The sequence below is a fragment of the Nansenia antarctica genome (genome assembly GCF_963989245.1).
Source record: "Nansenia antarctica genome assembly, chromosome: 2".
NCBI lineage: Eukaryota > Metazoa > Chordata > Actinopteri > Argentiniformes > Microstomatidae > Nansenia > Nansenia antarctica.
Window position 1 is genome coordinate 64,844,919 of NC_137675.1, and position 24,696 is coordinate 64,869,614.

A 24,696-nucleotide genomic window follows, 5' to 3' on the forward strand; every position below is an offset into this window, starting at 1 on the left:
TCCCCCAGCCTGGCAAAGCCACACACCATTAGGAGACCTTCCTCTCTTAATGCAGCAGCTCCCAGGCATCCCTGCCCTGGGCCTGCTTCACCTCATCGGGATGCACTGAGGCGACCACAACCAAGCCCACCTCAGCCCAATAAGACCAGCCCCATGAGCCCAGATGAAGACTACTTCTCCCTGATCCAGAGAGTCCACACCGCCCAGATCCAGAAAGCAATGGGACAAGGAGATAAGGGGAAAGTAGATCAGGGAAAGGGGAAGGTGGATCCAGGCACAGGGGAGGGAAAAGGGGGTGGAAAGAAAGACAGGGAGGAGGGTAGGAGGAAAAGATAGCTGGATAATGGTATTAGTATACCACATGTACTCAAATGACTGTAAACGTGTAATCTATAATACTGCAAATATACAAAAACAATCATGTTACAAGAAAAACATAAAATACATTCCTGGTTCTTTAAATCAATCAATAAGTAGGTTACTTCTGTGCTGTTTACAAATGTTTAGAGGTAGAAACCCTGTTATTGTACAAACTACCTTCTGACAACACTGAAATTGACAAAGGTTTGTTGAGGTCACGAAACAGTAATTCAAGTATAACAGTAAAATTGGTAAGAAGCCAAAATTGAGTAAAGAATAAAAAAGAAAAAATAAGCTACAAAGTCATGTGAAATGTAAAAGGTTAAACTACGCTGCATTTTTTGGTGTAAGGAAATGTGCAATTTGTAAGGTGCTTTGAGATTTTTTGTTATTAAAAATACATTTACATTAGGTTATAACCTTATGTCTTATAACAGTAATGAACAATATATTAGCAAAAAATACATCATATAATACAGCAAAATATACATCGATGACTTAAATCACTAAACCTTTATGTTTGCATGTGTGTATTAAAACATATTTGGGTTTGTTTATGTGTGTGTGTGTGTGTGTGTGTGTGTGTGTGTGTACAGGTCAGAGGCAGTTTGAGTTAACACAAGCTTTGGGAGCCCTGAGTATAGCTGACACAGTGGGGACTGGGACCAGTTCCTTCTTTGTGAAAAGCTGTGTTGTGCTATGCACCTCTTTGCTCCATACAAGCCCAAAAAACATCTTTGTCTCTTATGGCCAAAAGTCGGTACAGGCTCCAAAGTTCTGGAGCGATCGACACATACACATTTAACCATACACATTAAAAAACAAACTTAGTTCTATGTAAACAAATCATTGTGCACTCAGTTCTAACTGGTCAGTCCTTTATTTCCTATTTACACTATTATTTTACACTAAAATACCTACTTTACACTATTAAATAAAACTACACTTGATGCTAAAAGTCCCCCCCCCACACACACACACTCTGGATGGATGATTGGGGTGTGTCTCACAAGGATGCAATCTGTCCATGCACAAGGAAGCGGTACACACAGGTGTATTCCAGGTGACCCCAATTACTGAGGATAGCCAGCTCAACATAGCGATATGGGGTGCCATTACGGTCCTGAGAGAGAAAGAAGGAACAACATTTGGGAGGTTGAGGGATAGAGGGGTGGAGAAAAATGGGAGCGAGCAAGAGTGGATGAATGCTAGGGTAGTCAAGCTGAAGAACATCTCTACATGTGTCTCTATTGATGGATTTCATGTGCGACCACAAACATCACCACAAACATCCCCACAAACATCTATTAAGAATGTTTGAACACTTTTTTTGGTACTACTGTATGTTCACTATGTACTTCAATGTTATCGCTCTCAGCTCACAACTCATGCATTCACGTACCAACATGAAATCCATCTATTGGTACAGCACTTTAGTGGAGTCTATCACTCACAGGCAGTTTGAAGGTCTGGATGGACTCTCCTGCCTGGTCATATATGAATGTTCCAAGTAACCTTCCCTCTTCACCCTCAGTAGACATTCCCTGAGAGAGATGGAGGAATAGATAGAAAGAGAGAGTCTTTTGATGCACTTTTAAAGAGACATCTTTCTTGAAGGACCGATCCGCAGTTGTGAATTGGCTGGCCACCATTCAGGGTAAACAACATTGGAACAACAGGGAAAACATTGTGTTGAGATTTGAAAAAGTAACATCAGTTACTCTACACAACAGCCTTCAAAAGTGAAATCATAAGGAGCTAGCAGCATGTATGGTTCATGAAAAGCATTCAAATACTTTGAGCGTTTACTCAAGTGGACTACTTACTCAAATGACTATTCCATTGGTTTCATTGTGCCAGGCAAAATAAAGTATCAAAATAAGCAACATGGACAGGGGATCAGCAACAGCAATGGAGGCATCAACAACAGTGAATACCAGTACAAATGTGGGGAAATGCATCATTAACATTAAACCTCAGTGTATTGCTCTGAATTCCTCTGTGTAGTGTCATACACAATAGATTTAATTTATTAATGTATGAATGAATGAATGAATCTTTTTATTTTGAACATGATTTAAAATAATAAAAGAACAAATAACTAATACGAAGAGTACAGGCCTATCAATGTTCGAAAGAGAGTAGGATGAAGCCTACGCTTATCATGTCCTACCCCTATCCGTCACTCTCAAGTGACAACAATTATAAATTAAATTATATAATCCTGTTAATTAATTCATACATTTCTGTATCAACAGTACTAATAATTTTTCATTCTTAATATTGAAACACTAAATAAATAAATAAACATAATTTTCCATTCTTAATACTGAAACAACACAAAATGAGTTAGTGAGATTGGTGCGAGCATAACCCTTGTTAAAGTTGTGGTTACCTCTCAAATGATATCCCTTATCCCTCTCTATAAATACTTTTTGAATGTTACCTGGGAGTTCATGAGTCTTTGCTTTATACATTAACTGTGACAGTTTAAATTTGAATAAGTCCATGAGCTTTAAGGCATTTGACATTAGGAACAAGTTATTTGTGTGATCACGAAATCCGACCTTATGTACAATTCTCATAGCTTTTTTCTGTAGTGTAATCAATGGTTTTAGAGTGCTTTTGTATGCATTCCCCCATATCTCCACACAGTAACTCAAATAATATTTTGGTAAGACAAGACAACAATAAAGAGTATACAACATCCTCTGTTCCAGAATATGTTTTGCCCTACACAATACACTCCTTGATACTTTGGATCTAACGTATCTTATGAGATTTCTAACAGAATTTACTGTCTAATATTACTCCTAGAAATGTGTATTACACAGGTTGGGGTGTAAGAGGTTAAAGGTGACTCACATAGACTTGGAAGTCCTTGGGGCCGCTGTCGATGTGTCCTGTGGGGGAGGTGAAGCGAGGCAGGTGGTCCAGGGTGACGTGACTGATCAGGACGGGGTGGAACAGGGCGATCACCAAGGAACCCTGCGCCCCATGGAACGCCCAGCACTTACCAGACTGTAAGACATGGTGACCCTAATGGGAGGTGAGGTTTGGAGAAGGTTACCGGTGAAGTGGGAGAACTTCAATTCTGCCCGTATCTTCTTCAGTTCTCTTTCCCCCTCTGAAGTGTCAAAATGAATTCCGATTGGTCTACCTGCTAAACAGCTCCTAATTTAAGTACTTAAATCTATATAACATGGGCAACAGGATACATTCTTTCTCCTTCCTGTGTCCTGTTGTGAGGTTCTCATCATGACCTGTGGTCATCTCTATCTCTCTCTGCTCGCCTCATTTGATTAATTCTATTTGGCCATTCTTGCACTAAATATTCTTTGCACTTAGTGATAATTACATTGGAGTCAGATTATCAATATAAATATGCTTTGCTATTAACAAACAAAAGTTTTAAGTCTCTGCCAAACCTTTGTGTGGAAACTAATATTATTAAATGTGACTGGGTCTTCAGACTAGCTTGAATATGAATACTAGTTAAAATATTATAATTATATATTAATTTAATTACTTAATACTTAATTTAATTACTTATTCAGAAATCATCAAAACAAAGCTGAGAGGTGCACTTTCAAACTGTGAATCTCCTGTTCTACCACATCCCAGACAACGTCACTGACGTTTGCTGAGTGTACTAGAATGAAGACTATTGAATGCTCAGAGCTGTGTGTATGTGTGTGTTTGTGCAGGTGCCAGCGTGGTCAGCACTAGGTGTTCTGAAACCTACCGAACCCGGTCAGCCTGTGTTACGTTGTTTGGGTTTGTCCACGGACAGTTATCCAGGTACCAACTTCTCTCTCTTGCTGTCTCTTTCTGTCTCTTTCTCTCACAAAAATAGGCTAAATAATAATTAAAATATAGTATTTACTAGGTATTTTAGGGTGGAGATAAAACAAAAACATGGGTGATGTTGGAATAAAGAAATGCATGACAAACTGGTTAGAGGAACTAGTCTTCTTTTTACTTTATTAGAACGAAAGAAAGAAAGGAAGAAAGAAAGGACAAATAGAAGCAAGAAAGAAAAGAATTCTTGGAGGAGAAAAGGAAAAGACATGGCCATTTCTGCTCCATTGAAGGGATGTCTAGCCCTGCCCTGCTGTTATTGGGCAAGATGGAGATCATCATTTTCTCAAGTGGAACCTTCTGGGGAGGGAGAGAGAAAAGGTGGATGGAGGAAATGGAGAGGGAGAAGAAGGGGAAGAACGCAATTAGAGCACAACTAAAAAATCTGCATGAATTGTGTGATGTAATCATGTCATTATGGACCAGAATCTCAAAGGAATGTTTCCAACATCTTGTGGAATCAATGCCACAAAGAATCGAGGCTGTTTTGAGAGCAAAGGGAGGCCCTACACAGTATTGGTATAGTGTTCCTAATAAAGTTCTCAGTGAGTATATAATGTATGATGTGGTAAGCATTTACATGTGTCACATTCAAATGAAACACCACATCTAGATGCTAATGAGCAGTGAATCACAAACCTTGTGACTCTAAGGCGAAGTCAGGCATTCTCACACACACACACACACAAAGAGTTAAGATAGACACACTGGCTGGCTGAGGTCTGACTGAGGTCTTAAAACAGCTGTTATTTCATCATTCATTCATTAGGCTACAATTGAATATGCTTTATAGGTTTTAGGTCAAACATGGCCAATAATCACAACATTCTCAATAAAGCTCAAACATTACAAATAATGTATACTGTATACCCCTCCCCCTGGATTTGGATAAATATGACTTGACTTAATTACAACTGTTTCACCTTTCTATAACCAAAACACCAATAACTTCAGATAAGATCAAGCCTACAGACACCAAATTCATTCATGTTAATGTGTTTAATAATCGTGTAGCATAATATTTCTCATACTTTTCCATCTAAGCTGGATCTTCGTACACTCTACATTCTGATAGTTTTTTCTTTATTTTTTTCTTCCCTCGCTCGCCTCACTTTTCTGACAATTAAATCTGTTAAACAATGAATTAAGTTTGCCTTACCGTTTCCTTGGAAGGATGACAAACGTGATGACAAACGTGCTGGGGTTCTGAGTCTGGATGGTGAGCCAAACGCCTGAGAGCCAGAGGGAGAAGGGAGAATCAGAGAATCGAAAATAGGACTGAATACGTTATCAAGTGGTATGCTCCACTATCCTCAACAAATCTGCAACATGCTCCATGCTGTCGGTTGATTGAAACAGCACCCAAGCTGCTAGTGACAAAGCTACAATGTCTGTCTCTGAAATTCATGATATTAGCTTGCCATGTTAACTGGTGAAATAAATTATTGGTCGGGATGGGAATCGAGAACTGGTTCCAGTTGAGAACCGGTTTCAAATTGTTCAATCAATCGGAATCGTACGCCTCCAAGGATATCGATTCCTTTTATTGATGCTGGCATATTTTTCTTACAGTTTTGCGTTGCAAAAACTAATGAGTCATGACGTCAAACTCTGCATCTGACGTCAAACTCTACGGTGTAGTATTGGAGTGTAAAGTTTTATTTAGTGGCAACAAGGACAGTATTCAACCACTCACTATCGATCTCAAAAGTATTGTAAATGCACAGCATGATCTACAAATTGATTTGAAAACCACTAGCAAACACATCATGATGCACAAATAGAATTCAGTGACTTGTACTTAAAAAACTGAATTTGAATGAATGCAAAATGATTTGTCTGCACGTGTGGGTCGTATTCTATTTGTAGATTGTGTTGCATTGGTATCTATAACATCTTATCAATTCCCATCCCTAATGATTGGTAATTCATATATAATTGTGTGACTGCATATGCCGGATATTGTTTTTGTCCCGCCCCTCTGTCAATTTATTAGTTATTCAGTGTGTGACATCCCTGTGCATGTGTATATCTACAGGCTACACATTTTTCAATTGCCGTAAGTAAGGCATGAAAACATTCTTAACATGCTTTTTTGTTGCTAGTTCCATTCCCCAAGACATAGGAGGGCGCTATGTGTTGACCTAGTGTTGCAAATCTGTAATAATCACAATACTATAACCGTGATTTATAGAAACTTTAATAACGTCCATGGAAAGAGGGCAATCAGATATGCAAGTTGAAATTAAACAACGTGGAAATCTGTTGCTAGCAGCACAATCGCGGGTCTGTAGTTTAAACACATTTTGTATTCATTTGTTTGTCACGTCTATTTATGTCTTGCAAATGTCTTTAGGATAACCCAACCCTACATGTTAATGATGTGGTAGGTCAGGTGGTCAGAACATATGTACTTCAAAAGGCACTAAAAATCTTTTGTGGAAAATGTACTAATAGGGCCAAAGAGGTCACATCATATCACTGTGAATAGCTTGCTTGTGGGCTAGTAACACCACACAAGTAGGACTTATGAATCTAGAATGAAATGGATGTGAAGTGACACTCACCGAAAGTCAAGAGGAGAAGAAGCAGGATGGCCTTCCTCACACTGAACGCACCAGCTACAGGGAGAGAGAAAAAGGCTAATGTCAACAAACAAACAAGTAATGCTAACAAATGATCTACAGGAGAGAGATAATGCTAATTGTTAAGTATACATTACTCGTTTAAATTTAGTTATTATTAGTGTTATTGTCTGTAAGGACAGGCTGCTGCTAGTTTTATTCATGAGCCATTCACATGTTCGTGAGCTTAGAATGATAAGGTTCTATCTCCGTTTAGAATGATAAGGTTCTATCTCCGTTTAGAATGATAAGGTTCTATCTCCGTTTAGGGCAGTTCAGAGATATTGAGCGTCAAAGTTTTTACATTCCATTATGTTTTGTGAGATGGAACCTTTGTATTTTATTAATTACTAACTAAAAAATGTCAACATTTTAAAAATAACACCACACAGGCGTTAATAAACACCTAATGGATCAGATTATGTAAAAAACTACATTTACATTAGTACACAATGCTAATGCTAATGCCTCTTCATCAAGTGTGACACACACACACACACACACACCTCCAGGGCTGTCTTTGTACCAGATCCTGCTAACGTTACCGTCCTCGTCCGTCTGGTCTCTCCTCTTATTGTATCTAAAGAGAGAGAGAGAGAGAGAGAGAGAGAGAGAGAGAGAGAGAGAGAGAGAGAGAGAGAGAGAGAGAGAGAGAGAGAGAGAGAGAGAGAGAGTGGATGGGGGGACAGAGAACATTAGTACACAATGCTAATGCTAATGCCTCTTCATCAAGTGTGACACACACACACACACACCTCCCAGGGCTGTCTTTGTACCAGATCCTGCTAACGTTACCGTCCTCGTCCGTCTGGTCTCTCCTCTTATTGTATCTAGAGAGAGAGAGAGAGAGAGAGAGAGAGAGAGAGAGGATGGGGGGACAGAGAACATTAGTACACAATGCTAATGCTAATGCCTCTTCATCAAGTGTGACACACACACACACACACACCTCCCAGGGCTGTCTTTGTACCAGATCCTGCTAACGTTACCGTCCTCGTCCGTCTGGTCTCTCCTCTTATTGTATCTAAAGAGAGAGAGAGAGAGGATGGGGGGACAGAGAACATTAGTACACAATGCTAATGCTAATGCCTCTTCATCAAGTGTGACACACACACACACCTCCCAGGGCTGTCTTTGTACCAGATCCTGCTAACGTTACCGTCCTCGTCCGTCTGGTCTCTCCTCTTATGGTATCTAAAGAGAGAGAGAGAGAGAGAGAGAGAGAGAGAGAGAGAGAGAGAGAGAGAGAGAGAGAGAGAGAGAGAGAGAGAGAGAGAGAATGGGGGGACAGAGAACATTAGTACACAATGCTAATGCTAATGCCTCTACATCAAGTGTGACACACACACACACACACACACACACACACACCTCCCAGGGCTGTCTTTGTACCAGATCCTGCTAACGTTACCGTCCTCGTCCTCGTCCGTCTGGTCGGACCCACTCAAGCGAGAACTACGGCGTGACATGTTTGTTGTAGTCAAGCAGAAGAGACGACCAAAATGGTTCACTTCCAACTCAATACTTCAAATAAGGCTAGGGTGTAACGGACCAACTCGGATTCAATTGCCAGCAGGGAATCTTATTATTATCAGGCCTCTCTTATTGCACTATAGTTCTCTCTCAACGCTTTGGCAGAGTCAGTCCTGATGATCTTATTAGTGGGGACAAGCCTCACCTGCAGCGGAGAGCACGCTGTGCTCGAGCTGTGGGGGCGGGTGCTCGAGCTGTGGGGGCGGGGGAGGGCGTGTGTGGAGGCCCAGCCGTAACACTGGGGGGGGGGGGGGGGCACTTACACCGAACTCGCAATTATTTATCTTTTTATACACGATAGCCTAAATATAACCGTTAGTTTTGTACCTGTGTGGATGACTTCCAGTAAATATAGCCTATATTTTAAAAATGTGCGCAAAATATTTTAAAGGTCTCTTCATTGTCCGAATAATTTGGTGCCCCCCCATTGGCTGGTGCCCCAGGGCATTCACCCGATGCAATATGGATAATCCGGGTTTGTCCAGCATCCCTTATTAACACTAGAACAGGTCATACTAGAGATGGAGGTTCCTCCAGCATCCCTTAACACTAGAACAGTGACCTGCCCGTTCACTCCGCTCCTCCACCTCTGCTGGCCGACTGGACCTGCTGCCCTCTGCTGCCCTCTGCTGCCCTCTGCTGTCAGGCCTGGAGAGTCACTCCATGTCTTCCGTCGTAGACTGAAGACTAATTTCTCCGGGCTTCACCTTAACTGTCCCTCCTGAATCTTCCCCTTCCTCCTGTCAGTTGTGTTTATAATACACTTATATCCTATGTTTTAATATGTTACTGTTGTTTTATCCTGGCCGAGTAGGCTAATATTTTATTTAAGTCTTTTATTGTTGTAAGTCGCTTTAGACAAAGGCTAATGCCCTAAATGTAAATGTAATGTATTGATATTGTTTGTCACAAATCAGTCACTTTGTATATATTTCTCTCCAGAAGAGGGCAGTGTATGTCTAATAAAAGAAGAGTTGCAGTCACTACATCTATTCCAGATAGATGTGTGTTACTAAAGGTCAATATAAACCAAGGCAATATACCATTTGATCAGGTCTCAATGAACAGTTTACTACTTAAAATATTACAGTAGTATGATTTGCAGACATTTTCTCCCCCTTTATCTCAGCAAATCAGAAGAAGAGAATGGTTGTAACTGTTAAAACAGTTATTCTGTTCCTCTTCATGTGGGATCCTGATTGCTTTCTTGGACCTACAGGACCAGGGATGAAGGCAGAAGGGGGAGGTTTTTTTATTTTAAAGAAGAGACAGCAGCTTTACATTTTTGAGATTGCAGGGTGAGACGGAATTTCAATGTCAGCACTTTGGATAGTGGGAACCTCTCTGCCCCCACTCTCATGCTGTCTCTCCTCCTCACTCAGACATGTTATGCATTCCATAGTAGAGGACTGATAATACCCACGAAATCTATAGCCTGCAGTATGCCATCCATTTTGAGAGTGCACAGCTGGAGTCATGTACGTTTTAGCTGTATATCTGCTTATGCAGGGGGCTATACACTTTGTGTGACTGTCATGCAAGAGAATCCTGCACCACAATCACAGCTACCAAGAGAGCTACTGAAATCCAGACTGGTAGTTTGATGATAATTCTAAAAGTGTAGACCAATTTGGCTCTTGGGTCTGTTTGAAACTCATTTAGGGGATATAGGGGTGAGGGAAATTCAGTTCTATTTCAACTATGCTTTGTATCTTCGCTTTTTGTTGCGCATGCTTTCATTTATTTTCATCTCCCGCTAATCATTAACCAGTGTGTTTACCCACACAGGTCCACAAACATAGTTGTAATTTGTCTTCAGTTGTTGTTTTTTCCCCAAAAATGTTTGCCCTGGTTGATTACATCCTCTTGCTTGTCCTGCAGAGGTCAGAGGCCCTGACCTCCTTTTGACCCCTCCTGGTCATGGCAGGGGTCGTGCTACAGAAGTAGCCTTCAATGTTTGCACTGTTAAGGATCACTGACAACTGTCGCTATAGCCAAGCTATATGTAATATGTTGCCACCCTATCTTCTCTTCTCTTCTCTCTCTGTGTGTCTGTATGTGTCTGTGTGTGTGTGTGTGTGTGTGTGTGTGTGTGTGTGTGTGTGTGTGTGTGTGTGTGTGTGTGTGTGCGTGTGTGTGCGTGTGTGTGTGTGTGCGTGCGTGTGCGCGTGTGTGTGTGTGTGTGTGTGTGTGTGTTATTATATGTGCATGACTCTCCCTGAAGCTCTACTTTCCCTAGGCTCAGCCATTCTTTCCCCAGCTGACCATTCAGCTGTCACAAACACTTGTCTACTTGCTAACTGTTGTCATAGCATATAACACCACACAGAACTCCTCAAGCGGTAATGATTTTCATATACATGCTCAGACCATTATGCAATGTGCTGTGTGACATTTTGAAATCAACACAATCTCATTTAGGACAAGGAAAGGAAAATGAACTAGGGGGTTAACAATGGGCTTGGCATGGTGTGAGGGTGTGTCTGTGTGTTTGTTATGTGTGTCACTGACACTGGGGTGTGGGACATGCAGGCAGTGGTGTGTGTGTGAGAACCCTGACATTCCACCAACACTATCCTGAATTAGACTGCCATGTTGTCCAGTTGGGTGTCCATTTATGATAGAGCAACAGCTTTTAAGACACACGCCCAAGCTTGTTTACACTCTCACCATGGCCTCTCACTCGAAGGTCATCCTCAGATTAAAAAAACAACGTTGCTGCTCTGCTGGCTGGAGAATTTTTTTTGAGTTATGGATTATGTAGCCTAGTTGGAAATTAAAAACACATAATTTGCATTCTCAGAAATTACTATTTGGTTTAGGTTTGCAATTCTGTTATTAGGTATAAGATGAGGTTACAGTATCTTTTTCCTAAGCATCAGAATGTGAAAGTATTCTTATTGGATTTTTGATTACATGACATTAAAACAAACTTGTCAACTTTCTCTGCAGAATTAGCCAGGTCAAAACAATAAACATGTATGATGTGAATTATAATCACTTGGGTATCCCCTGTACAGTCTGCTTATTGTTTTGCATGCAGGGCCATTCTTTCAGAGTTTACCCACATTATTTACTGCTCCAGTGTTATAAAACAATGCCCACCATCGCCACCTCCCTGGTCTGCCTTGGGCGAGCTCACATTGGACACACAGTCCATTGTCCTGTGAAAGGCATTCTACTCTGAACATTTGAGCTGTGATCACATGACCATATTCAGCCAGAGAGCTGGTTGTGATTGGGTTTGGGCTGCTAGTTTTGGCTGGTTGGATCTAGACTGAAATGTGAAGACTCTAGACTAGACTGAAATGTGAAAGCGAAAAGCATCCTGTATGAGAGTGCAACTTTGTTGTTACATTTTCAGGTCATGAAGGTTGTTTAGGAAATGATACCCTTGCAGCTGCATGACATATCAAGATTATGTGAAGTCTATGTTTTTGGAAGTAGTTAATAAGAGTCATCAAATAATAGTGTGGACTCACAAGCAGTCTTGGTTGTCAATATGGTATGTGTAGGTGTATTTCTGTGATAATATGTGAAATCATAGCCTTCCAGGGTTAATTGTTTAAACACCTTGTCATACAGATTGTGAAAAAACAAAATAAAATCTCTCAATATACAGGAATGGGGATGTGCCTCCTTCGACCGCTCCAGTTGTCCCCCACCCCATCCTCCTCCCCTGCAATCGATCCATCATCCCCTCTCCCAAAGCAAACAGCTCACATCCGCTCCTGTGTGAAAACCCAAGTGTTGTCTGTCCTTACTTCCTACCTATCCATCACACCATCCATTATGCTCCCATTAAGACATCCATCAAACGTCACACATTCAATTGCGCAATCCATCACACTCTCCACTCGTCCCGCCACGGCTGATGATCATTGTCACCCCACAATGGCTAAAGATGTGTTTCTCTTAGAGTTTTTTTTTTTTTTTGGGGGGGGGGGGGGGGGGGGGGTGCCCCTGTCGCACCCAATTCTAATGGCTGAATTTATATGGAAGCCAGTTTGTTTCTTCCCCAGGCCATGACCGAGGCCAGGGGTCAGGGAGGTGGGCTTGGTTGCCATGGAAGCCTCCCCCAGTGTGGTGAAGCCACTGGCGCTCATTGGACTGTGCAAACAGCAGATCCCGGGTTCTGACCCTGACACTGACGTGTCAGACTGGAGGAGGCTGGGGAAATGAATCTATCTCTCTCTCAGCCAATCAGACGACAGGGATGTGATGAATGACAGGATGTATAGAACGCACAAACAAACACTGGCATTCATACCCATCGTGAAGTTAAAGAGTGACCAAGCCACCTTTTGTTATTTTGATTTGGATCACTTTCACCACGGTCGTTTTTTCACATTGTGTTTTATTAGCCACTGTGATGATAATATATACATGAGGGGGAAAAGTAAGTGAGAGCGGGGAGTAGAGAGGAGAGCAGGGAAGATTGAGTTGGCAAGTGGGACAGAGTGGGCTCCATATATGAAACCAGAGACCTCTCTACACACCCAAAACTCACAGAGCCTGGACTTCATAACGCACATAGTATAAGTTCATGGCCAGGCTGCTTGATGAAATCCCAGGCATTTGTAGACGCAGTAACTCTATCACAGAGTATAGCTGAGACGGTAGACTAGGACCCAGACATCACGGAGCTCATCTCTTCCTAACAGTCCACCAATCATGAAGCCATGATGACATCATGAGAAAGTTGTTGCCCTGTTGACAGGGCCTACTGTTGTCATGGTACTGTTTAAAATGGCACTGCCGATCCCAGTAAATGAAGGAAGGCTGTTGGGGAGAGGAGGTGGAAGCTAGAGGAGGGGTGTGTGTGTGTGTGTGTGGGGGGGGGGGGGGGTTGGGTAAATAAATGTGCCATTTGCAGTGTGTTTGTCTGACATCTTCGTCTTGTTGAAGCCAAACACAGCTCTATTATTAGGCTGCTGAGGATATGGAGCGTCCAATAACTGAGTGTAGAGGGACCCCCCACAATGGTGGTCCTTCCTCCCTCGGAGTGTTTGCTGAGCAGACTACCTCCCCCCAGTTGCCGTTTGGAAGCCGTGTGAGCAGACAGCCGTCTCACTCATTTACTGATATTTCAAGTGAAAAAAGACACAGAGAAAAGAAAACAATATAAAGGGCCAACAATGTTTGACCACAAGACCAAATCACTATTCACAAACAGGGACCATTAATCATAATAAGGAAACCATGACAGTGGGCTGAACTGCAGTGGATGGAGATAGTAGTCATGAGCCATAAGTCAAAGTAACATACATACGTAAAAAGACTGAGGAAATCGTTGTTGAAAGAGGCGATTTAGCATAACAGCTTTGACATGTTTTCCATTCGCATGAAGTGCTATGGCTCAAGCAAATGTCACCTTTTAAAGTCCTTCGGTTCAATGGAACTCTGGCCGTTGCAGTGTTTTGACTCACTACAATCCCAGTGGTACCTGTCAGCCAAAACCAAGTCATTCAGATCTTATGGCGTCTGATTTTGGGAGATCAAGAGGGGCCATACCTACCTCAAGCACACCGCCCCATTCCAAAGTTTAGACGCATACAATCCCCCCAATCCCTTTGATACCTGATCCTTGGACAGGCAGGCCCATGCCCAACATCATTTTCTGTCGGAGACACCCAACACCCCGGTTCTTAATCCTGCTGTACCTCTGTGACCCTACAGTGGAGGGTGAGGCGGGGTGAAGGAGGCGGCTGCAAGGCATTTCATCACTGTAGACTCATGGCCCCCGGGGGATTAGAGTGCATTCTGGGAGGCGCCTAGGCTCTCCGACTCTCAGTGACTCCTTCCACCAATTCATCCTGTTGATAGGCTCATCGGTATCTGATGATCACAATATTGAACTTATCAAAGAAATCTCACATGGGATAAAAATAGCACAAATATTGTTCCCTTCCAAACCAAGGGGTTACTAGACAAAAGGATATGTTACAGGGATTGTTTCGTAAGTTTCCAGAGTGACGGAATTCTGCGTTTTCGAAAAAGAAATAGCTGTCTGGTTTTGCTGGTATTGCCTTATTGCTTGCCAAGCAGTGATGTGTCAACAGCTTTTGGTATAGAACTACTGGTCAATGGTCAATTTGGCTCAGTTTAGTCTTAACTTTTAGTTGTACAGCATACCTTGATGAAATACTGTACATTGAATATGGTAGTACAGTACAGTACTGTCTTTTGTTTTGTTTTAGTTTAGTTTAGTTTTGTTTTGACAGACGGCACTAGGCACAAGAAACCACTTGTGTATACACACCAAGGAATACTACCAAAATGTGTAGTGGCTTTGGTCTATGTGGGTGTGAGCTTAAGTGTGAGTGACATTTTGGGGTTTGAATGTTAAGATAGTGGCAGACTGTGTTATGGCAGAGGTGAAGCATTGTTGTGTCAGAAAGCAAGGTCCCACTGTGCAGCTGCAGGCCGTGATGTTGTGGCTCGGCGTGGGTGGCGGCTATCTCTCTGCTGGGGCGCTGTGTTTGTGTGTGCTGTAGGCAGAGCCACGTGCACACACCACAGAATCCCCATTGATTCCCCTAAATCAAGGCCCCTTAATGAAGGCCGGGGAGCTGGGGGAAGCTGTGCACGCCTGTGTGAAGTCAACACATTCTCCGCATTCCTCTATTTCCCAAAGAGGCAGAAATGTCACCACTACACTGGGCTCACTAGTCTCTCTGTTGAAGACTCCTCTCTCTCCTCTCTCCAGGGGACCTCATGCTCTTTCGCTCCATTGCCCTTCTTACTGCCAAGTGACTGTGCAATTTGCTGCCACTGCACTTTTCAACAGTGCTTGTTTTTCTTTTTTTGTTCTGCCCACGCGATGGCCATGCCCTGACTTCTGGCTGAATGAGAGTGGCAGCAGTAGAGAGAGAGAGAGAGAGAAAAAAAGAGAGAGAGAGAGACAGCGCACGTATTCATCTGTGGTTGGAGATTGTGATTATCATTCTCTGTGTGGGTCACCCAATGAGGTCGCGCTCCACTGAGTAAGCTCACTTATCTCACACAGGCCTTATTCATCATAGTGGATAGTAAAACGATTGACTCATGCTTCGGCCAAATCTTTATGTATGACAATAAAGTACCAAGAAAGGTTTACAACGTAATGCAGATGCAGTCAACATTTCCAATGACTCCAACTTTGACTCTACAGACAAAGAGATACTTTCGTTCCCAGTTAGCTATAGAGAACTCAATGGAGTGTTAACACTGTCTATTGCAGTTTACTTGCATGGAGAACAATTACCTTTAGCTCCATAATGTTGTAATAACACACTGAGGTGAAAAAAGGGAAGTTCCATCACTTTCAGTTAGCCCTATAAACCTCAGAGGACTAAAGACGTCTGTCACAAGCAGCTGCTCTATTGGCCACGCTGCGACACCAGAGCAAGGTGGGCTGGGAGGGCTGACAAACTCGACAGCTGGGCAGATGAAGACACTGTCAACGGCCAACCGCCCGCCTGCCTTCGCTTCCTCTGCTCCCCTTTCTCTCCTCTCAGAGAGAGAGAGAAGGAGAGAGAGAAGGTTCACAGCACGGCACCGTTACCATAGGAACTCTGTTTGCATTTCCCAGTGAGCGATTCCGGAGCTGCTGGCTTTCAGCTGGAATTCAGACATTCAATTGAGCTCACAGGGCTGTCTGGAATAGCAATTGTCTATTTGGGCCGACTTATTGAAAGACATTCTAGGTACATTTCCGTCTAAATGAAAAGGGAGACAAAGAGACTTTTAGCTTCGCGCTGGATGTTATCTTAGCTGACGGAACTTTCAGGCCAAAGCATTAACTGGTGTGACACACACACACACACACACACACAAAATATCTTTGACTTTCTCGTTCTATGAAAGAAAATGGAAAACCCTCATTTCAGGGGGAGCACCAGTGGAATTCTGCACGGCAATCAAAACGATGACTGCGGTTTCAGTGCCGTCTCCTGTCCGGTGCCCCTAGACACAGTCACAGTGCTGTATTCAGTGCAGTCCCCTGTCTTCACCCTTCTCATACCAGGCGAGGCTGAAACAAAGAGGCCTTTCACATTGACCTTGACACACCGCCACCCCGACCACCACAGGAACCAGGGCAGAGGAATCCACCCAACTCTCATTCCAAACGAGTGATATCAATCTCCCCTGTCCCAGTCTCTCCTAGCCAGTCTGAGGTGAACATTGGAGAGGGGTAAAATACTTATGGGGAGCTTCTGTTCAAACCCGAGACGATAGGGTTAGGGTTAGAGTGTGAATCACTACTATTGCCTACTATTTTGCTCTGGTATAACATGTGTGCTCATAACAAAGACTAAGAACTGTAAACCCGGTGAGATATAGATGCTGGTGTAGAGATTTCTTTGCTGGTGGACTCCAAGGTACAGTCATTTGAGTAAATCTACTCAATTCACACAATGACACACAACATCACCACTCTGTTCCAGGGAATAAAAGTTTTAATCGCTGGAGAAAAAAAAAAACGTTAACAATTACACAGCCTGCAGACATAATACAGGCTGTAATTGCACATCTAATTTTCTTAAAAACAAAATAACAATAAAAAGCAGGCTTTCATTTTATACATTTCTGTCATAAGAAACAACTTCAAAACTGTACATCAAGCTTTTTACAAAGCACTTGGAGCTTCCATTTTAGAATGTTCTTTCACATTTTATATACATTAACCAAACAGGATCTGCTACATTAGAACCTCGCATCCCATGGTAGTGTTCTTTCTCTTGGAATGGCAGTCTTAAGACATTCCACAGTGGGTCAACGTTGGCTTTGACACTAGAGTCCAACCACAATTCATTCTGCTTGGCAACATTCATGAGCTCCAGCCTCTGTCTCACAGAGCTATACGACAGGAGGAGAGGGGGGCTGGGGGCCTTGGCAGTCTGTCCATCTGTCTGTCAGTCTCACTGCCCACCTCCCTCTCTCTCTCTCTCTCTCTCTCTCTCTCTCTCCTCAGTAAGGGTCAGCATTTGGTTCAGGGACTCCTCTCTACCCAGGATGTCCAGGTAAGCTCACTCAGTCTGTGTCCACATGACATGGGTTGGTCCCTTGCTGCTGTGCCTCATGGTACAGTCTAAGGAAGTCCTTGTACCGCGGGGCACAGCCCATCCAGGCCTCCCCGAACCTCACAGTCCCCGTGAAGAGGAACTCGCCGTCCCCGGGCCTCACCCCACACTGGAGGGGCATCTTCACCCGGCCAGTCCAGCGCCTCACCCTCACGCCCCCCGACACAAACACCTGGGTCTTCTGTCTGTACAGACGACTAATCGCCACAGTGACAGATGACTGCTCCTCCTCTTGCTTCACCCCCTGGATGTTGCCCCGCGCCACTGCAGACACAAGACAGGAGGAGGAGGTTTTTAGACTGATGGTGTACTTCAATAAAATAGTGTGTTATTACAATGACCATGTAGAGAAAGTGTAAGGAAAGTTCATGTTTATTCTGGATTCTCTAAGGGAGAAATTATCTGATGGAACTGAACTTACCAAAGTCGCTGGTGCAGACCGCTAGGAGAACCTCGGCATCACTGCAAGGCTTGCAGGGAGCTGTTAGAAGGAAGAGAGAGAGAGAGAGAGAGAGAGAGAGAGAGAGAGAGAGAGAGAGAGAGAGAGAGAGAGAGAGAGAGAGAGAGAGAAAAAGAGAGGGATGATGATACACTTTATTACAATCATGCTTTCCAGTTCAACAACTTTCCTGTTTTAACTTCTAACTACCTCAAACACAAACACACACTCATAGGCAGCCAGGGGTTGAGGGCACGTGCACCTCACACACACACACAGGACCTGGGCTGAGGTCATTCATTTGGCTCCCCCAGAAGGTTAATTATTTACCCGGATGGCAGAATGGGAGTCGGCTGTCATGGACTCTGGCTTTTACACCAAACAGAGCAGAGCCTGCTCGCGGTAAAGGGGCTACTCACTACTCATTAAACTGGTGTGCTGGGAGAGGATGGGGCGTGGGGCTGCCCCCAGGGGTACCTCTCAGAGTCAGTCCTGCTAGAACAGGAACCCCCCCCCCCCCTCCTATCCCCCCAAAAACACCCCAACACCCCAGAGCAAATGAGAACCAGATGAGCACGATGAAGGAAGGCAAAGCTGCTACATCTGACATGAACACTGTGAGCCTCTACACTACAAGGCCCACAGGGACCAGTGGCATCAGCAACACAGCCTGAAAGAGAGGTCACTTGGCTCATGTTTGCAATGTGACCCCAAGTTCACAAGTCTAATCATAGATAACCTTAAAATAGTCTGGACAAATAACAAAAACAAAAACAGGAGATCCAAGTTCTATCACCTCCTGAATATCATCTTCAACGATGGATCCTGAGAAGGCACTCTTTCATTTCTTTAGGGCAAGAAAGCAGCTTAAAAGTCAAAAAGTGACATTATCCAAAAGAATCCCTAACCCCAGCCCCAGGCCAGGCTTCACCTTAGATTGGTCACAATCCAGCAGGTCTCCCCCTGTCCTCCGAGAGCACCAGACTCTTTTATGACAGGGGAGAAAGGGCTCTAAATGAGACCAGTCATGTCAATGATTAGTTGACTCAGGTGGCCCTGTGGCTGGGCCCACAGAGAAAGACTTTATTAGCCCTGGTGTGGTTTGCTTTTACTGCAGAGTAGCCCACAGGGGCAAGTGTGGACGAGGGTCCAGGGAGGGGAGGGAGAGGACTTCAGGGGAGGGATGCCTAGTCAGCAGTGGGCTGAGGGTGGAGTGGTGGCCGGTTATCCCCAGCCCATGAAGCAGTCTGCTCTAGTGTGTCAGTCCAGGTGGACTGTACCACAGACAGGGCTGATTTACAACTCACTTTGAAAAAAGTAAAAGTCACAGGTGTAAACATTCAAATTAGATATTCTCTTTCAGGATTTCAGACAGAGGAATCTGTGTGCACAACCAGTTGAAGAGACCATGACCCCTGTCCCTCTGCCATGCTTGGGGCAGGGCATGGCAGCTTATTTTTAGCCAGGTTGTCTGAAGTCGAAGGTGCGCGGGGGTGGGGTACAAGGGGGGGGGGTGGGGTTGAGGAGGGCAAGTCTTAGGTCAGCTGGTGTTGCAACACAAGGCGCTGCCGCACTAGTAACAGGGTCAGGGGGTCGCACAGCCACGGGCTCATGGGCTTACGAACAGCTGGAGAGCTGGAAGACTTCAGAGTGGCGACCTCGCCCAGAGCAAAGATCATGGCCTTTGAAGGAAGCCTGGCTGCCGCCACAGCACCAGAGAAGAAAGCCTCGCCTGGCCACAGCACTAGAGAAGGATTGCTAACTGCTGCCGACTCGGAGCGAGCACAGGCCCAAACCCAGAGAGGTTTTTTTCCAGAGAGTTGCGCTCCTCTCGGCTCACATGTCAGACATGAAACAGAACCACAGGAATGGGTTGGCAGCACAGTCAGCAGCTCTCCCCGGCCCAAACGCACGCTGCAGAGCCCCGATCAGAACCACTTCACAGAGCAGGGTGGGAGGAGGGATGGGTAGAGTGGTAGAGCAGGGAGCGGTGGAGGGGAGATAGTGTCCCTGCAACATCTGGTCCCCAATGCATTCCACGCTAATGGAGCACGACTCAATAATACCACTCCGCTTAGAAGATGACCACTTCAGACGACAGGAAAGATAGATGAAGGGCAGAGGCATGAAAGAGAAGAGACAGCAATGACAAATAGAAAGGAAGAGAAATAGGAAAGAGTTAGCTGGAGGGGGGGGGAGAGAGAAGAGAGAAGGAATATAAAACGTCCTCCCAACATCTGGTCTGAGATACATTCCACCCTGATGGAGAGCAACTCAATCCCAGCACAGCGGGTCAGAGAGAACGGGAAAGGGGAAAAAAAACATAGAGAGAGAAAGAAAGAAAAACCAGAGCCGAGCACTCACATCACCCTATCTAGGCCCTGCTGTCGATGACATGAGACTCACGTCTCTCTAAGTACTCCCAGTCGCAGTAGCCACATCAAAACAAAACAAAAATCATCATCATCATCATCATCATCATCATCATACCACAGAAGCCCCAAAGACAGGAAACTGATGGGATCAAAACAACCCATTATACATTACGGCCTCACGATTTACCACTCTCCCTCTATCGTTCTAGGTAAACTAAAAACTGGTCAAAACAGATGAGGTCCATATCGCCCACACTTTGGTTTGTGTGGAAAAAAAAGCAGTTTCTGCACATTTGCACAGCTTGAAGCCATGCAGGTTTGGCAGGTACGCAGTGTGAAAATAGAAGACTGTTTTTAAAGGGAGGCCCTCTGTTTGACTGTGCCCCTCCGAACACAATCCGGCACAAAAGATATCAGCGGAGTCAGCGATCAGATTCCCAAGTCAATTCATGGTCCCATAGTACACCAATCAATAACACCAACTTATCTAACAAAAACTAACTGAAATATTAACATTCTATCCCAAAACAGTTTGGGAATAGGAACAAAGAGATGAGATTTCTGATTTCACATTTTGGGTTTAGAACTGGTTGATGTTATGTCTTTTTACTAAAACAATATGACTTTCTTCAGTGGGGAGAGAAATAAACCAAAGCTTTATGATAAAACAAGAGGTTTTCTCATAAAAAAGGAACAACAAGAAGCTCTTTTTACAAAAACAATTAAACTTTTTTCAGTGGTGAGTGAAATAAACCAAAGTTTTAATATAAAAAAAATGCAGGAATAGAATGGTTTCCCAATAACTAAGCCAACAAAATAAGAGCTTTCACCAGCAGATGGCTGTATTTAGTGCAGTGCAATGAACACTGAGACAAAGAGACAAAGGAAACTTTCATGGACGCAATCAATCAAAAAGTTGTCAGTGTAAAGCCCAATTTGCATTCATTAATAAAAACCCGTTGGTCTACAACATCCTGACAACAAAATCATGTGGTGTAACCTCATTACACAAGAGCATCCTCCTTACAGGAGAGTATCTTACCAGAGAGTGAGTGTGAGTCTGCTCCCAGCCTGTCGTTGACCAGCTCATACTGGAACGAGGTGATCTTGCGACTGATGTCCCTGTGGGGGATGGCCTCGATGAAGAGCGCCCCCTCCTGGATGCTGAAGCAGTGCACCTTGCCCTGGACCTGGTCCTGCTCACGGAGCAGCAGACGCAGCTTGCCCACCCGGTCCAGGTAGATGTTGGCTCCACTGGAGTCCCTGGAGGGCTTGATGCAGACGGAGAGGCGGGCTGCAGCTGGGGACACCATGTTGGGCCGCAGGTTGACAATGATGGCGCCGGTGGGGTAGAGCCACTCCAGGGAACCCTGGGAGCAGCGCAGGTACACCTGCTCCACGTCCCTGTCATGGCCCTCATGGGTTAGCCCACTGGAGAGGATCACAGAGAGAAAGACAATGGTCAGTGAAGGGCAACAGGCCAGTCTGTCATCAAGCAGCCCATTGTACTGTCGGTCATAGACATAAATCTAAAGAAAACCTTTGGAATCTAAAATGTGGTCTGTTGAACCACTAGCCAACAATCTAAGCCTGTGTAGCCATTAATTCATATGCTGAGTGAGTTCATTCAGTGGTCAATCAGCCAAGATCCTCGAAAATACTGGAAAAAGACGGAACGGTTAGGCTCCTTTTAGACACATTTTCAAAAACACAGCATCAAAGGAAACTCAAAGCTTAGACATTATTGTGATGGTCAGCTTGCACCTGAGCTGACTCCAGTCTCTGTTCCAAGACAAGGAGAAGCCCTCTGGCTGATTGGGAGGAATGTACTCTTAACATCCTTACACTGAGTGTTAAGGGCCGGCGGCGCGCGAGGCCGGCTGCATGACCAGTCACGAGCCGGCACGGCTAAACTGACCTCAGGCCCAACACACACTCCTTATAGCACTTTGTTCCCTCAGCGCCTTGGCAAAAGACACTACTGGCAGGCTGCCTTTGAGAAGAGTTTGGAAACAGAAGTGGATGAATGGAGGGACACAGAGGCTTCTGCATAGACAACGGCAGAAACAGTAGCCAGGCCTGCTGCATGCAAGTGTAAATGCAGGTCACGCACCGAACCTCCCCTTGCTTTCAACCCACCAAAGACACTGGAAGAGACTTGTCCGGGCAGCACTCTGGACTCTGGCGCCAGCATGACCAAATGACTCCATACAGAATTTAATGCCTGGTCAGGCAGGGGGGTTCTAGACTCAGAGGCTGCCATAGTCAGTAAACCATCAACATTCTACTACCACGTAGATGCCAAGCCAGTGGTTGGATTTTCCTGGTAGAAACACCCAACCTAAATCAGACAGTTTTTTTGAGAATAAGATGCTGAAATTCAAATGTGCTAGAGATCTAAGAGTACTTAAAGCACATGCTGGGCATATGCACAAAGCCCCGCAACCAGGATTTCCTCGGCACGCCTTTAATTAAGTATTTTTTAACTCCATCATCTCTGCATGCAATTATAAGAGATTAGCTAAGAGTCTAGCTAATGAGCACCAGATCACTGGTTTAGGCTCAAAGTACTGCATATTACCCCCTTCTGGCTTAGAGGATGAAAGACATGACCACTCTTTATGGCAGTTCACCCAATTGCAAAATACACACTGACTGAAATAGATCATGATATATTCAACATGGAGTAAGTTAAATCTTAAATTGTATTAGAGCTGTTTGTAAAGAGAAAAAAATACATTTTCTCCCTGTGAAATGTATCTTACCAACTTAGATAAAAAAGCTGCTAAGAAGAAAAGTGGGAAGTGTGTGAATAGAGTAAAGATACATTGAGTAGAGGTAAAATCAATCTCATTAAAGCAAAAAAAAACAAAAAAAACAAAAACAGTGCTCTGAATTGCAACAATCTGTCTAGCCTACTTTTTTCATTGCCATCTAGTCCCATTATCATACATATGACCCATTCGGTGTGAAAAGTAACTACGAAGTGTTAAATACCAAAGCCTACATCAATCTATTACCATTTTGGTCCATTCAATAAGTCCATTCATTCAATACAAGGTATCCACGAACTCTCTAAATGAAATGTTATATATATAATTGTAACACATTGTTAGTGGCTGTGGATCAGTTGAGCATGGTGCTAACAACGCTAAGGTTGGGGGTTCGATTCCCGCTGAGACCATATACAAAAATGGTATGCACTCACTGTCAATGTAATGTCAATGTGAACGAAATGGCATGTGCTATTATTATTATTATTATTATTATTATTATTATTATTATACTATGAAAAAGTGTTGAAAAACAGAAGGGAAAAAAGACGGCAAATGTCATAGGCAAAATCTCTGCATTATCAATGGAGTCCTTGAAAGAGGCAGGCAGGCACACGGCACTTCACTGACCAGATCATTCAGTCCCAGAAGGAAATACAGTTTAATTTATTTTTTTACACCAGTTCAAACATAGCAACAGATATCTCACCTGCCCCTCCAACTACACTGATCGCTTGAGTATTGGCAGAACGCTATCCGACAGAAGAGGAGAACGGATACAAAGTACGCCAGGATCGGTGTGAGCATGTTTATCCCACCGCAGTTGCTCCACGCGTCAAGACTTTCTTTTTTTCTTCTCAAGTAAAACAACGACAAAGTCCACCGTAAGTCCAACTACATTGTGTCTCCATGTGTCCGCCTGGTCGCTTGTAATATAGATTTTGTTTGTCTTTCCATTAGTGCAATAAGGACAGCGAACGCGCTATTTCAGACCAGATCGTAGTGTGGACCGCAGTAGTTTCTAACTCTGTAGACACATTGTATGAGTTGAGTTCCTTCACTGGGAGTTCAGCAGAGACTGATTCCCCTCCACGTCACACCCCTCTGCGTGTCGCGCATGCGCACTGTCTTCGGGGAGGACAGCTTTCCTCGAGGTATATTTTCACAATAACAAACTCACACTTCAGGTCTATGTCATTGTCATGTGTTTATGTGCCAAATAATGTCTAATTATATTATGTAGAAACTACATTAAATTACCAAATATGGCATATGTATAGAAACAGTTTGAGGCTAACGAATAACATGTTTTATTGAATTATTGATTTGCTTATGAAAAAATTGTAGGCCAACTCATTTTGAATTGTTGATATTTCATTGCTGAATATCTTTTAACTTACTGTTATGACAACATAAGTGACATCCACTGCAGGCCAGGGATGGTCCGTTACATCGATGTAGCTGTAAACATGACCTAGTCGTAACCTACTATTAGGCTTGGGTGACTTTTTGTCTTGATACAGGATATCATTGTATTTTTCCACTGCAGTGTGTGTGTGTGTGTGTGTGTGTGTGTGTGTGTGTGTGTGTGTGTGTGTGTGTGTGTGTGTGTGTGTGTGTGTGTGTGAGACAAACAATAAACCAGTTAAACAGGGGACATTTTGA

The 24,696-nt window shown here is 43.8% G+C and overlaps 2 protein-coding genes across 2 annotated transcripts in view; one reads left to right on the forward strand and one right to left on the reverse strand.

The window, feature by feature from the left end:
• The window catches only part of cldnk (claudin k), a gene marked incomplete at both ends in the record, with an annotated part of 150,711 nt that overhangs the window by 5,838 nt on the left and 120,177 nt on the right, over positions 1-24,696 (forward strand). The gene's annotated exons all lie outside the window — the stretch shown is intronic.
• metrnla (meteorin like, glial cell differentiation regulator a) lies at positions 16,933-24,009 on the reverse strand. Its single transcript, XM_080524366.1, has 4 exons — positions 23,741-24,009; positions 21,300-21,688; positions 17,865-17,924; positions 16,933-17,707 (listed from the first exon to the last, which is right to left on the reverse strand). The coding sequence occupies exons 1-4, from the start codon at positions 23,836-23,838 to the stop codon at positions 17,394-17,396; spliced, it is 861 nt and encodes a 286-aa protein (XP_080380492.1). The 5' UTR covers positions 23,839-24,009; the 3' UTR covers positions 16,933-17,393.

Coding starts and splice junctions, on each gene's coding strand:
- metrnla (XM_080524366.1), bottom strand. CDS start 23,838: ATGCTCACACCGATCCTGGCGTACTTTGTATCCGTTCTCCTCTTCTGT. Junction 21,689..23,740: donor CAGTGTAGTTGGAGGGGCAG/GTGAGATATCTG, acceptor GATCCTCTCCAG/TGGGCTAACCCATGAGGGCC. Junction 17,925..21,299: donor AGACTCACACTCACTCTCTG/GTAAGATACTCT, acceptor TCCTTCTAACAG/CTCCCTGCAAGCCTTGCAGT.